Genomic DNA, 15,843 nt, shown 5'->3' on the forward strand with positions numbered 1-15,843 from the left:
AATAAACATTGTGAAATTTTTATGTACAAATGTAATCATGATTCACTTTCTTCGTCAATAAACAGGTAAGTATTGGTGTTACGGGTTGAAGACAATCACCAAGTGCTTACATTCGTTAGGTTGGTACTTCTCGTGCACATGTGTAGATCGAAGAGTGGTTACCTGCAGCAATTGCAAGTTGCTTTACGTCGCACCGACACACATAGGTCTTATGGCGACGATGGGACAGGAAAGGGCTAGGAATGGGAAGGAAGTGTCTGTGGCCTTAATTAAGGTACAACCCCAGCATTAGCCTGGTGTGAAAATGGGAAACCACGGAAAACCATCTTCAGCGCTGCCAACTGTGGGGTTTGAACCTACTATCTCTTGATTACTGGATACTGGCCAGACTTCAGCGCCTGCAGCTATCGAGCTCGGTACCTACAGCAATTACCACGTGGTCGTGATAGTTGTGCCATTACTGTCAACTCAAGTTTTCATATTTAATTAATTGCTCGTATATGCACATTGTGCGGCATTATGTAGTTAACTAATTTAGGAATGATTCGTACATTCGAAATGGATTTATGTGCATTATAGGTTTTTAATTGCATATCAAAGTGAGATGAAATTAACATCAAGTGCTTTCAAAGTAATGGCTTCATAGACGATGCTGGCAGTACATGCAATGGATACCTAAATAACCTTCCGTGAGTACCATTTGAACATACTCCTTCCTATTCTTGCTACTGTGTGAACTTGCATTGTAATGTAGCCTCACTTGCCTGTGTGGGTAATAACATTTTTTTGGGCGGGTCGGTGGGTCCCAGGCAAGCATAAAGGAAGGATTTCCCTCCATCTCTCCGTCACGTATCGTTTCATATCGTTCATACATGAGTTTCTGATTCGTAAATATGCACCTGCGTTCATAAATTGTGAACCGTAAATTGCTCCGTAATGCTTGGGCGCTCAAGCGGTATCACAGAAATCTGATGTTTTCTTCATTTGTTCTTAAATTCCAGTATTTTAATGGTTCATTTCTATAGTGAATTTGTATCATCAGTGTGCATTATGTGATGTGAAGTGCTCATTTTCTGCTGTAACCCATGGGGTGCTTAGTTTCTGTTTTAATGTACGTATAAATGTCGGATGTTGGCTCGTGTCTTCATAGTTTCATTATGCCTGACATTCCACATGTTGAAGGGATGAACTGTGATGTCATAAACATGGCTGCCATGGCCGGAGAGTTGTAGTGCTTGGCAAATATTTGCATTTAATGATTACTTACAAATTACAAAAAAATCATTCTTTGCATCTAAGTTCCTTTTTTGGACGTGGTAGAATTCGCCTTTTAGGTTAAACAATTTCCGAGACCCGAATTGGAGATAGTCGGCTTGTGTACTAGACCTGAGCTGTGACCATAATATCAGCCCCAGTATTTGCTCGGTGTAAAAACGAGGAAACAAAGAAAAACAATCTTCCCGGCTGCCAATGGCGCGTTTTGAACATATGATCTCCATGGCCATCTATATGGCCCATACAACTCATTTGGTTATCACAGTAATATAGTTTCATCTTCATTTTGCAGAAACTATTTAAATTACACTCACTGTAACAACAATATAATCAAAGCTATATGGTGGCGTGTTGTTTTAGTGACGGCGTGTTGTTTTAGTGTTGATTATGTTATTAGATTTCATTTCTACCGAAAGTGATGTTCTTATCAGTGGGCAAGTTACGCATATGCTTAGCCATATTTGAGTTATGTATAGGAAGATGACAGCTGACTAACGTTTGGCGCCTACAGGAACATATTTCATTGGTTGCGACAAGCAAAGAGTTGCTTGGAAGACATTTCCATTTTCAAGCCAGTATTGAAACTTTAAACGATGTCTAGCTAAATCCCGACTGAACATTGTTTATACAATGGGAGATCGTGTTCGACTTACACATTGTCTAAGGCTTAAAACTTGTCATCGTTTCTGCAATCGATCCTGTTGTTGTTTGAGTCATCAGTCCATAGTCTGGTTTGATGATGCTTACCATGCCACCCTATCCTGTGCTAACATTTTCATTTCTACATAACTATTGCATCCTACATCTGTTCTCATCTGCTCATCGTATTCATACCTTGGCCTACCCCTACCGTTCTTACCACATACACTTCCTTCAAAAACCAACTGAACAAGTCCTGGGTGTCTTAAGATGTGTCCTATCATTCTATCTTCTTCTCGTCAAATTTAGCCAAGTCGATCTCCTCTCGCCAATTCGATTCAGTATCTCTTCGTTCGTGATTCGATCGATCACTTCCATACAATGCCATGCTCCACGCTAAAGTCTTCAAAAACACCTTTCTAATTCGTACTTCAATGTTTGAAGTGAGCACAATTCTTTTCGTAAGAAAGCTCTTCCTTGTTTGTGCTAGTCTGGATTTTATGTCCTCCTTACTTTTGCCATTGTTCGTTATTTTACTACCCAAGTAACAATATTCATCTACTTCCTTTAAGGCGGGAGACCCAGCTTAACAAAGGAAAAAAGAAGGTTAATATTCATTCGATTGTTAAATATGCTACAATTGTTGTTGACAATTCCTGCACATATCCCAATGTTGGCATGCTTCCTGGTAACCGGAAGCAACTTCAATAATGTCAGAATTTTAAAAATTTTAATATTTGAAAATAAAATGTTCAAAATGTGCCGCCTTTTTAACAATATATCACTGTTTCCCTTATAAATTCCAAGTTTATAAGAATTTTTGTACTTTTCATTTTTTAAAGTGTGTATCAAACCTCCAGCTACAAAATGAACCTCAATCATTAACATAGACTGTAATTCGGATTTTTTGTTGCGTTTTTATTCCGAGCACCAGAAAATGTTAATATTTTTAAAAATAAATATGTTTTATAAAATCGAATTTCAATCCCATTGATTGGAATGAGGTACAGATTGTAGTACAACACTTTGGGAGGAAACTCTGACAAATTCATAATTATCCGTGAAACAGTAAGGGAGTTATGAAGGAAACCGTTAAAAAGGTGGTAAATTTTGAACATTTTATTTTGAAATGTTGTAATTAGAATTGACATTATTGAAGTTGCTTCTGATTGCTCTGAAGCATGCCAATACTGGGTTATGTGCAGCATTTGTCAACTACGTTTGTAGCATATATAATAATCGAATGAATATTGGCCTATTTTCCCTGTGTTAAGCTAGGTCTCCCCCCTTAAGACTATATTTCCTGTATCAACTGCCTTTGTTCGACTGCACTCCATTACTTTTGTTTTGGACTTATTTATTTTAATCTTGTACTCCTTACCCAAGACTTCCTCCATACCATTCGGTAGCTTCTTGAGATCTTCTGCAGTCTCAGATAAAATAATGATATCATTGGCAAATCTAAAGGTTTTAATTTCCTCTCCTTGGATTGTGATTCTCTTTCCAAATTCCTCTTTGATTTCCTTTACTGCCTGTTCTATGTGAACATTGAAAAGGAGGGGGGACTGATTGCAGCCTTGCATCACTCCTTTGTGGATTGCTACTTCTTTTTCAAAGCCCTCGATTCTTATCACTGCAGACTGATTTTTTACAGATTATAGATAATTCTTTGTTCCCGGTATCTGATCCCAATCACCTTCAGAATGTCAAATAGCTTGGTCCAATCAACATTATCGAATGCCTTTTCTAGATCTATGAATGCCATGTACTTGGGCTTGTCCTTCTTTATTCGATCCTCTAAGATCAGACGTAAAGTCAGGATTGCTTCACATGTTCCTACGTTTCTTCTGAAGCCAAATTGATCTTCTCCCAACTCAGCTTCAACTTGTTTTTCCATTCTTCTGCAAATAATACATGTTAAAGTTTTGCAGGCATGAGATACTAAACTAATAGTGTGGTAGTTTTCACACTTGTTAGCACTGGCTTTCTTGGGAATAGGTATAACAACATTATGCCGAAAATCAGATGGGACTTCTCCTGTATCATACATCTTGCACACTAAATGAAATAACCTTGCCACGCTGGTTTGTCCTAAGGCAGTCAGTAATTCAGAGGGAATGTCATCAATTCCAAGTGCCTTGTTCCTATTTAGGTCACTCACAGCTCTGTCAAACTCTGACCTTAAAATTGGGTCTCCCATTTCATCAGCATCAACAGCCTCTTCTTGTTCCAGAACCAAATCATCTACATCTTTGCCTTGATAGAACTGTTGGATATGCTCCTTCCATCTTTCTGCTTTGTCTTCTTTCCCTAGAAGTGGCTTTCCATCTGAGCTCTTAATATTCATACACCTAGATTTCCTTTCTCCAAAGGTTTCCTTGATTTTCCTGTATGAATCATCTACCTTTCCCAGGACCATACAGCCTTCGACATCCTTGCACTTCTCCTTCAGCCATTCTTCCTTAGCTACCTTGCACTTTCTATCCACTTGATTCTTTAATCGCCTGTATTCTTTTCTGCCCTCTTCATTTCTAGCATTCTTGTATTTTCGTCGTTCATCAATCAGGTCTAGTATCTCCTCACTTATCCACTGATTCTTAGTTGATGTTTTCTTCCTTCCTAACATCTCTTCAGCAGCCCTACTGACTTCATTTTTCATGACTCTCCAATCTTCCTCTATAGTGTTTCCTTCAGCCTTTTCATTTAGTCCTTTTGCAACATGTTCCTTGAAACAATCCCTCACACTCTTTTCTTTCAACTTGTCTAGATCCCATCTTTTTGCATTCTTTCCTTTCTTCAATTTCTTCAACTTGAGATGGCATTTCATGACCAACAAGTTGTGGTCAGAGTCCACGTCTGCTCCTGGGAAAGTTTTGCAATCCAACACCTGGTTTCTGAATCTCTGCCTAATCATAATGAAGTCTATTTGATACCTTCCAGTGTCTCCAGGTCTCGTCCACGTATACAGCCATCGTTTGTGGTGTTTGAACCAAGTATTGGCAAGGACTAAATTATGATCAGTGCAGAATTCAACCAGCCGACTTCCTCTTTCGTTCCTTTGTCCCAATCCAAATTCTCCTACTGTATTACCTTCTCTTCCTTGGCCTACCACTGCATTCCAGTCTCCCATCACAATTAGATTCTCATCACCTTTTACATATTGTATTAAATCTTCTATCTCCTCATATATTCTTTCGATTTCTTCATCATCCGCTGAACTAGTAGGCATATAGACCTGCACCATTGTGGTGGGCGTTGGTTTGGTGTCTATCTTGACGACAATAATTCTTTCACTATGCTGGTCGTAGTAGCTTACCCGCTGCCCTATTTTCTTATTCATTATTAAACCAACTCCTGCATTTCCTCCGTTTGATTTTGTGTTGATAATTCGGTAGTCGCCAGACCAAAAATCTTGTTCTTCCTGTCAACGTACTTCACTTATACCAACTACATATAACTTTAGCCTCTCTAACCTACCACAGCGATTCAGACTTCTAACATTCCACGCTCTGACTTGCAGATTGTCAGTATCCATCTTCCTGATGATCGCCCCCTCTCGTGTAGTTCCCACCCGGTGATCTGAATGGGGGACTAGTTTACCTCCGGAATATTTTACCCGGGAGGAAGCCATCATCAATACATCATTCATACAGAGAGAGCTGCATGTCCTCGGGAGGTAGTTACGGCTGTAGTTTCCCGTTGCTTTCAGCCATGTAGCAGTATCAACACATCTAAGCCATGTTGAGTATTATTACAAGGCCGTATCAGTCAATCATCTAGACTGCCCCCTTGCAAGTACCGAAAGGCTGCTACCCCCCTTTTGATGAACCATTTGTTAGTCTGGTCTCTCAACAGATACCCATCCGATATAGTTGGACCTGCGGCTCGGCTATCTGCATCATTGGGACGCGCAAGCCTCCCCACCGAGGCAAGGTCACATGGTTCGCAGAGGAGGCTGTTATTGATATAAGTCAATATGTTTTGTGTTGAGAAGAAAATGATCTGGGGAGAAAGATTGTTCTGCATTCTTGCTGTGCGGACGGTTAGGATAGGATCTGAGCAAGACGATTGGTCTGCACAGTTAGGATTCTTGCCGTGGACAAGACCTTCGGTCTGGACGGTTAGAAGCCGCAAAGCGGCCCTAGGTCCCTAGTTTCGTGAGAAAACACGATTGGTCTGGACGGTTAGGATTCTTGCCGAGGACAAGACCATTGGTCTGGACGCTTAGAAGCCGCGAAGCGTCCCTAGGCCTCTAGTCTCGTGAGGAAACACGATTGGATTGGTCTGGATGGTTAGGATTCTTGCCGTGGACAAGACCATTGGTCTGGACGTTTAGAAGGAAGTGTTAGTCAAACAAAACCCATACGGAAGCGCTGCGACGTAGCGGGAAAAATAGCTGTAATGTAGTTAAGTATGTAGGCTATCCATGTTGTTTTCTACAAGTAAAATATTTTGTAATTTTCTTAATTTACCGCAGAGGTTACACTTTCTTTGAGTAAAAGCAGTTATCTTCCATTTGAGACAAATCATAGTGACATTTTGTGGATTGAATTCGTTCACGTAACCAATATATTGTCTTTTATAATAACTTAAACAACACCTGTAACTTCCATGATTTACATTGTAATTTCCATGCTTTCCTCATCTACTGTATGTTCCATGCTTTACTCTAAAGTCAAAGTGACCAGTCTATCCCATAACATCTCTGGAAACAAAGATGGCTATAATAAAAACGTACTCCTATTTCATTATGAGTAATTATTACCAATATTATGCATAAAATCACTTAAAATCCTACATTTTGGGACCTAAAAATTTTCAAAATTGACTGTTGAACACATGTAATTGTCAATGCTATATTAATATTATTACTATTTCCAGTCCCCTGTATCTTTACCACTGCCCTTCAAAATATTCTGGTATGTCTTATTCGTCGTAAAAACACTAAAATAGTTCAATTTTGCAGTAAAGTTTACCTGTCTGGTGTTACTGTTAATGTCCTGAGGGGAAAAATTTGAAATTTGATGATTTTCATTTTTACGTAGTATTCCCCACCTGGCTACTCATTACTGCCATCTGGCTGACAAAAATTTCTGGGGAGAACACTGAACATTCTAAGGAAGTAGAAATTAAAGAAATTTTACTTGAAATGAATGTCAGAGGAGAGATGTGTTCATAGTGATGTCTGGGAACCCATCGTCCTGCCCCCAGAAGTACATTTACTTTTATAACCGAATGAAGAGCATTAAATACAAAGTATGTTATTTTTAATATTCACCTATTCAATACAAAGAGCATTACATGCCATTTTCATGGCTGAAGTAGCAACTTGCATTCCTGTTGGCGAACAGAATTTGCCATGTGACGTCATTGTCGTGAATTATTGTACATGAATTACGTTACCAACCTGAGCACATTAAAAGCCCAAGTAAACGAAACATATGAAGGAAACAGTGTAAAAGCAATAATCTATATATATATATATATAAAATAAGAGTTTTGTCTGTACATTGCTCAGAATTTAAAAAGGATGGTATTTCTGTATCAGTCGTGCCAACAGTAACAAGGAAATGCCCTTTTTACTTTTCCGTAATTTCTGTCTGTCTGTATGTATGTACACGCATCACTAGAAAACGCCTGAAGAGAATTTAATGAAAATCGGTATACAAAGTCGGGTAATAACTCGCTACAATCTAGGCCATAAATAATTGTATTCACGCTAACTGAAATGGTAGTTTAGGGGAAGGCCTAAAATTTAATTCTCAAATATTTGTTATTAGTGGTCATGTCTTAATGACAATCGGTATACAAGGTCAGGAAATAAGTCGCTATAATCTAGGCCATAAATAATTTTACTCACGCTGAGTGAAATGGTAGTTTAGGGGAAGGACTAAAGTTTAATTCTCCAATATTTGTTATTAATGGTCGTATCGTAACGAAAATCTGTAGGGGAAGTCAAGGAATAAATCGCTACAATCTAGGCCATAATAATTTTGTTCACAATGATTGAAATGGTAGTTTAGGGATAGGCCTAAAATGTAATTCCCAAATAATTATGTTATTAGTGGTCGTATCGATAAATACTACATAACTAAAGTTATATAGTATTATATTTCTGATGATTTATGTCTTATACATTCTTACCATACCGGCTATGATCAGAGATATTCATGAATTTGGATTTTTGTCCTTATCAGCGCCGAGTCACGAGAAAATGTTTAGACAGGATTTAATGAAAATCGGTATGTAAAGTCGGAGAATAAAGAACTGCAGTCTACGCTATAAATAATTGTATTAGACGCCCTAAGATCGCAAAGTCAAAAGGAAACTGAATGTGAAGGCCTACAATATAGAAAGCTTATAAAAATGATTAACATTACATTGACCATTGTTGTGATGTGCTTTGTCTTGCTGTTGCGACTCGTCTCCGATAGATAGTATTGCTGCTGCATACCGAGTATTGTTTTTAAATTTGCCTTACGTCGCGCTGACACAGTTAGGTCTGATGGCGACGATGGGATAGGAAAGGGCTATGAGTGCGAAGGAAGCGGCCTTGGCCTTAATTAAGGTATAGCCTCAGCATTTGCCTGGTGTGAAAATGGAAAACCACGGAATAACATCTTCAAGGCTGCCGACACTGGGATTCGAATTCACTATCTCCCGGATGCAAGCTCACAGCTGCGCGCCCCTAACCACACGGCCAACTCGTCCAGTCGTACAAGTGTAACAGTCTGCCTAAATATTGTGGGGAAGTAGTTGGGGAGTTAGGTAACTTTCTTCTCTAGCATGCCATTGCTTTGTTTCATACATTTTCCAATACTACTGGTACGTAACTGGTTCATCATAGCATTCGAGTTCTTCAATCCCTACTCTGAGGCACTGATTGGAATGAGCAGTGTACATATTTAACGGAATAATGGCAGAGAAGTGTTCACGGCTGTCTGCGGCCTGGTCATTTCAGCTCTGGAACTTTGGACTGTTAAATCGACTCCGTAGTACTGTTCGTTAAAAGTGAGAAAATGTGCAGTTTTTCATTTGATCGAGTATTTTATATAATAACATTGCTTTTAATTGCTACATTCCTACTGATGTTTTTGTTATGACCTATAATGACTTCAGTTTGGAAAACCACAGTCAGTCTTTCTAAAAATCCCGTAGCGAAGCACGGGTACATCAGCTAGTATATATGTATATATATATATAAAAGCAAGTCTGTCAGGAGCGATGTATATATAAATATTTAGAAATGAAGATGGACGTGAATTAATGAGACACTTCCAGAAAATTCAGAAATTTGAAACTTGGTACGGGAGAAGCTGTTGACCCCAGGATACCTAGAAAAATCGAAAATTCTCAAAATTCCCTGAAGGGAGCACGCTGGGGTCCTCAGATTTTGGCTCGGCATAAGAACGTTGTCGTATAATTTATCCATAGTGACAACATATAGGTTTTGTGGGCTTAAAAAATTTTCAGGAATTTCCTAATTTTTATCCCCCATACCCCCCAAATCAAGATGGCGGCACAAGGTGCCAGGCGAGGTAGAAAATTGAAATATGGCAAAATTATGGCTTTTAGCCTCTAACCAACGGGAATATTCCAAGATGTTCAGACTTTTCACTTTTTACCGCCAAAGATATGACTGCACACATTCCTTTTGAGGTATTTGTTGGCTAAACGGTAAGTCGTATCACAAAACAGATGGCACAATATCTGTTCAATTTGAAGTGTTCTACAACTTTGGTCCTATTACTTTTTGTCATATCTCTCTCTCCCTTATACGTTAGATTTGGATTGTGAGTAACTTGGTGTAAGAGTGTTTTGCAAGACGAGCAAATATTTTAAATAAATTGTGACTTGATAAGCGAGTGAGGTTTCGCAATACGAGCGTCATGTGTACGTACGTTTCCATCTCCCTTGTGCCTTTGTTTTCCCCTGCCACTCTCTTTCCTGGGAAAGTGTGTGTGTGCAATCATTTCCCGCGCTGGACTTCAGTTGGCGTGCCTCGCTCGCACAGTCAACACCGTACGAGCGTACGTGTTTTGTTTCTGTCATCTGTGATATAACTGTTCTGCAACGATGGGCCCTGTGAACGAAAAGAAGGCTAAAATTGAATTCGGTCGGAAGAAGGAGATGATTACAGTGGATGAATCTGTTCAATGACAATGCAGTGTCACATTTTCGTGAAATCCTCAAAAAGAGGCAAAAGCAACAGTCATTGGACAGGTTCCTCGTTAAAGTTGTACGAAAAGAAAATACTTCCAATGAGCCAACCGACAGCAGTGATTCCGTTAGTGAAATTCGTGCTACACAGTAACTCTTATGTCATCTCTCGTCTCCCTCACACCAACAATGATTCTATTGTAAGGTAAAGTGCAGTTTAATTGTTTTACGTTATATTTTGTTTTAGAAATGTTATGCGAATAAATGTTTTTGTGTTGTGGACGAATCATCTGAGTTTCAGTTGTTTCTTGTGGGAAAATATGCTTTGATATACGAGCAATTTGGATTACGAGCATGTTGCCGGAACGAATTATGCTTGCAATCCAAGGTTCCACTGTATTTCTGGATTGTTCGTAAATTGGGTAATTTTTACAAGTATATTTCAGTTTTTGACACACTTATAGGAAAGATAGGATGATTAAGTTTGGTGCGCACATTGGCACGATCAAAGGCCATATGTGGACCATGATTCTAGCTTATACATAAGTATGCCAAAAATAATGTAAAGTGTTTAAATGTATCCAAATTTTCGAACTATTTACCCCCTGAGTATGGGAGATACGAGGAAATGGTTTAGAAACCAACATGTAGGGCAATAAAACAGGCGCCTGATGGTGCAAACGGTTTCATATCATTTGCCGTTTAGGAGTAGTGAATCTCGAAGTGTATACCTTGCAGCTTCATATATTACTGTATTAATACACCAATAAAATAATGATCATACGTGCGATAAACACTGCGGGTGTGTGATATATGTATCATCACAAAACCACCAATGACAGCTGTGGATCCTGCACTCTGTTCACGCATTTTACTATAGTGCTTGTAGGGAGCAAGGGGAGGTTTGTGCTAAATGCTTTGCTTACCTTCTGTTCCGAATTCTTGACCGGTTGTCTCCAAGAGATGGATTCAGATAGTTTTGAACTGTGGTTTTGAGAACAGCTGGACTGAATATTCTTAAAACTTACTATTATTATTAAAACTTCTTATTATCGTGGACAATGGGTCTTTTCATTCAAAACAAATTAGCAAGGCTCTGACATTTAATTCTGAAAAGTGTGATGCAAGCTTGGTTAACTACACACAGTATTTTATTTGGCAAAGTCATGATCAAATCTAGACCTAACGATTTAGTAAAACAAAAAAAATATTACATACAGAGTAGACATACTTGCAGCAAATGTAGGACATACAGTGTAAAGACTCCCGTCCCATCTATCATTGTGATATGAATCATATTTAACTTATGTGGGTACAGGTAAAGGGTTATGATACAAAATACAACCTGACTTTTAAAATGAGTGATTTGTTTCACGAAGCAGTAGACTATAGTAGACTTCTGAAAACTGGAAAAATTCTTGTCGTGCCTTTCAAATTGAATTGTTTTGGAAAAATGGAATGTGTTGTCAAAGATATTATATCTTCTGACTAATGAAAGTGAAGACATAGGCCTAAATGACGCATCGTGCTCTTCGTTAGAATACAAAATGGACGGAATTAGAATACTGGAATAAGAAGATACTTTGTTTTTCCTTTAAACTTTTATTTTTTTTTTCAGATAGTAGCGATTTTTTCAAATATAGTTTTATCATTTTTGAAATGTTAGTTGTTATTCTTGTAATGTCCTTTTTAGCTTCTGTGGCTTTTAGAGACTCCATGGTGTCTGAATTTTTCTCTGGAGGAGTTCTCTTAACATGGCTATAATCGTGCTCGCTTATTCGCCCGTATAGTTGGCCAGACTGGCAACACAGCAAGCTGGTTGTTGAAAAACCCAATCATGGGAAGCACAAAAAATTTTACCTTCTGAAGTATAAATACTAACGTAGCTGTTAGTAAATACTGTTTCTTGGCACTGTTGTATTATGTGCGTTTTAGTTTCTGCATTTGAAAGATATACTTAGGGCCGATTGTATAAACCGTTTGATCTTAGATCAGAGACAAAATTGATCTCGGTTCACGCAAAATTCGTACATTTGTTTTGTATAAACGTTATTCTGGGATCAATTCGCACTAAACTATGATCAACTTTGACTGGAGAAATTTCTCCGATCAAACTCTGATCTTAGTTCAAGGAGTTGTTTCCTACTTGGGATACAAGAACCGCTGATTGTTAATAAAATATTACCTGTGTTTTTACGATAAATGGTAAAAAATACACTGAAGTCTAACCTCATACATTGCTAGCTATAGTTGTCTGTATATAGGCAATATTACGCTTCTTTTACTGCAGTGTAATGTAATAATTCTATAACATAACCTCGATAAATTGCTTACGTTATTATATATCTCGTTCGTATTTTACAGATGTCTGATTACTCTGATTTCTCGGATATATATTCTGATGATGAAAATCATTAATTTTGTCGGGCTCCTCGTGTGTTCTGTGAATGAGGAAATCCAATGAGAGAATTGAGTGATAAGAAGTTAAAACTGAGGGATCACTTGGGAAAAGATACCGTGGAACAGCTAAAACTCAGGTTGCGTGATATTCTACTTAAAACCTACTAACTCAAATGCACATGTTGTTACTAACTTTGAGTTTCTTTGCCACGGGAAGTTTTCAGTTAGTCGTTGGTGATTTACTGCATGTAGACGCAGCGACAGTCTGCAGAGCCATTCATCGCATATCTAATCTCATTGCTGCACTGAAACACAAGTTTATCAAAATGCCCTCAGAACAAAATGACGTGAGGAAAATCATGCGTGATTTTTTTCGATGTAAAACACTTCCCTGGTGTTATAGGCGGTACAGATTGTACCCACATACCTATATCATCTCCTGGGAGCGATAACGCAGAAGTTTATATGAATCGTCATGGGTAGTTTTCGTTAAATATTCAAGTTATTTGTGATGCTAGGCTCAAGTCCCTAAATATCGTAGCTTATAATCGAGCCCATAAAGCAACCAGGTCAGCAATAGAAAGAACATTTGGGGTTTTGAAAAGACGGTTCCCTTGTCTCAGTATGGGGCTAAGAGTGAAGTTAGCTCGTGTTCCAGTAATCATAGTTGCAGCATTCGTCTTGCACAATATCGCTGTAAATGCAGTAGATGAGGTCCCTGAAAGAGATGAGGCTGTGTTCGTTGCAAGAAGAGCGTTCGAAGAAATTTCAGTACCTGCTATAAGGGCAGCAATTATTAATACCGTAGTGTATTTAGGTAAAAATATTTACAAAAAAATTACAGTTGGCTGTTACGAAAAGTGGTTCAAACTAAATTATACGAACAGTTTATCTGCAACAAAAATAGCCAAAAACATAATGTACTTTACAACTATATGCGTCTAATAACGCCACTGTACTATGCAATTCAACCCAGTCTTCCTTATTGTCCAGGCCTAACTTTCTCCTGTTCATTAAAATTTCCATGTTTTAAATTTCATTATCATGTTTTAACGTCTCAGTTTCATTTTATGCCAGGCGACCGAGACTTCGTGAGCACATCAGCTGTTTTTGAGGTCGAGGTGTGGAGATCAGCTGATTTGGAAGCAGGGGCCTGCAATAGAAGAAATAAAGAAGTGTAGGCCTATTGCTTGGCGACAAATTTAACAAAATTTCTTTCGCTCAGCACACAGAATACAAATATGAATGAAAAAAATTCACACTGCTCAATTGCGACTCGTGACACTCGACTGTTTTTGCGCTGTTGCCAAGCGCTCACATATGAACTGGGATCAAAATTGAACTTCGAATAGTTGATCATAGATCAGTGTTATACAACACGACACCGGTCTGATCTCAGGTCATTTTCTGAACTTAGACTAAAATTGATCTCCAGTCAGTGATGTTTATACAATCGGCCCCTGGAATCTTTCATGAAGCAAGTTTGTAAATATAGTTGGGGATTTAAACTAATATTTCCTTTGTTAGGTTTAGAAATCTGTGCTCAGAACAACGTAGACGAAGAAGAATTTGTGGAAATATGGATGGCGTATACATTGTCAAATCTGGGAGGAGCAGACCCTACTGTAGAAACTATCAATCAGATGGAACGGAAAGAATTTTCTCAAAAAGAGCAGAAAACACCTGTCCGACCTAAAGCACAAAATAAAGTTTCTAATCTGGTCATCTACAATGCTGCTAATATTGAAGAGAGCACGTATCCTTTACTAATAATAGTACCATAATTTATTATAATTTATTTTTATTTCCTTGTATAATGTTTTGATATTTCATTCATGTGTTTGTACTGGTTTTTTATAGTGAGCTGAGAGAAAATGCTAATGGTGTTACTTCATTACGAATCAACTTGATAACACTACAGATTTTTCTGTTCCAAATAAATTTCCAGTTTCAATTAGCAGGGCATTGTGTGACAGACATCAGCAGTTCCTCAGAAATGTCTTTGTAATTATGTGTAAAGTTATGCTGCAAAATGTGTTCATTATTTATATCTCATTTTCCCTCCACAAACAATTAACTTAGGAAAACTGGGTTTCTTGTTCATCGGATGGGACGATTACAATGAACCAATTCTGACAGGTTTTAGCAGATGTTCTGTATCAATGAGTATAATTAAATCACTTTCGCTTGGAAATAAATTTGTACATTTCAAATTCATTATTGGCCAAAACATCTTCCAAGTTTATTCTTATTAATGCTGTTATCAGATGTTTAGGGACAGAACTTTCGTAGAACTGAAGAATGCATACACATGGAGAATTTCCTTAAAAAGTTAACAATTTTATTTCATTCATCAATGATCTGCATTTAGGGCTGTTGCCCAGGTGGCAAGATGTCGTGTCAATTGTTTACCTGGCTTTTTCTTAAATATTTCCACCGAACTTGGAAATTTATCGAACATTTCCCTTGATAACTTATTCCAGTTCCTTATTCCTCGTCCCATACGTGAATATTTGCCCCAATCTCTCCTTTTGAATTCCAAGTTTATCTTCATATTATGACCTTTACTCCATTTAAAAGCTCCACTCAAGCTTATTCTCCTGCTTACTTCATTCCACGCCAACTCACCACTGACAGTTCGAAACATACCACATATTTTTTGCAAGAGACTATCCTCATTTTTTTTCTGTATTGAAAGTCTACTAAAAGGAGAATAATATAACTTAGATTTCAACCAATTCAATACTTAGAAAGCAAATGCAAAATTAGGATCTCATGCTTGTTTTATTGCTTGATTGTTAAAACATTTGACATGTTTCGTTCATTTTCTGAATGTCTTCAGCCATAAATATTTTTACAAGGTTGATAGGTAACGTTGTTCCAGAACTTACATGTATGGTTTGCCGTTATTCACTAACCAACTTTAAGAAACCCCATTAAATATAAATCGTTTATATATTACGTTGTCTAATTAAGAATGATATGACAGTTTGTTGAGTTTGAAATTAAAACTTGTTCTAATACTGAACATACAATGCCTTAGTTGGTTTCTGTATAACTACATTTACAATCTATTAAACTGCTGAATGTCTTAAAATTTTTGTTGTTTGAACATAAAAACATTTTGTTAAAATCTGGGATAAACTTTTTCATGTGTTATACCATATAGAAATGAAATCTTGATACACTCTCAAAACAGCTGAGTTTAGGCAAAAGTATTATTCTGTTCATCCACAAAAGGTCTAAATTGGTGTGCCGTATTGATTATAGGTTATTAATAGGGCCCGGATGTTGATGCCGTAAAAAAGTTTTTTAAATGCCCTTAAAATGACTTTAATAAATGATCAAAAAATTCGAAAAATGCACTAT

At 37.7% G+C, this 15,843-nt stretch overlaps 1 protein-coding gene across 2 annotated transcripts in view; it reads left to right on the top strand.

Annotated features, from left to right (window-relative positions):
* The window catches only part of PolA2 (DNA polymerase alpha subunit B), a 153,242-nt gene that overhangs the window by 3,729 nt on the left and 133,670 nt on the right, over positions 1 to 15,843 (top strand). For both annotated transcript variants that reach the window (XM_067152543.2, XM_067152542.2), the window contains exon 2: positions 14,002 to 14,230. In XM_067152543.2, coding sequence (XP_067008644.2) covers positions 14,058 to 14,230 — 173 coding nt within the window. In that variant the 5' untranslated portion in view covers positions 14,002 to 14,057. The remainder of the gene's footprint in view (positions 1 to 14,001; positions 14,231 to 15,843) is intronic.

This window comes from Anabrus simplex, chromosome 8, assembly GCF_040414725.1.
Source record: "Anabrus simplex isolate iqAnaSimp1 chromosome 8, ASM4041472v1, whole genome shotgun sequence".
NCBI classification, from domain to species: Eukaryota; Metazoa; Arthropoda; class Insecta; order Orthoptera; family Tettigoniidae; genus Anabrus; species Anabrus simplex.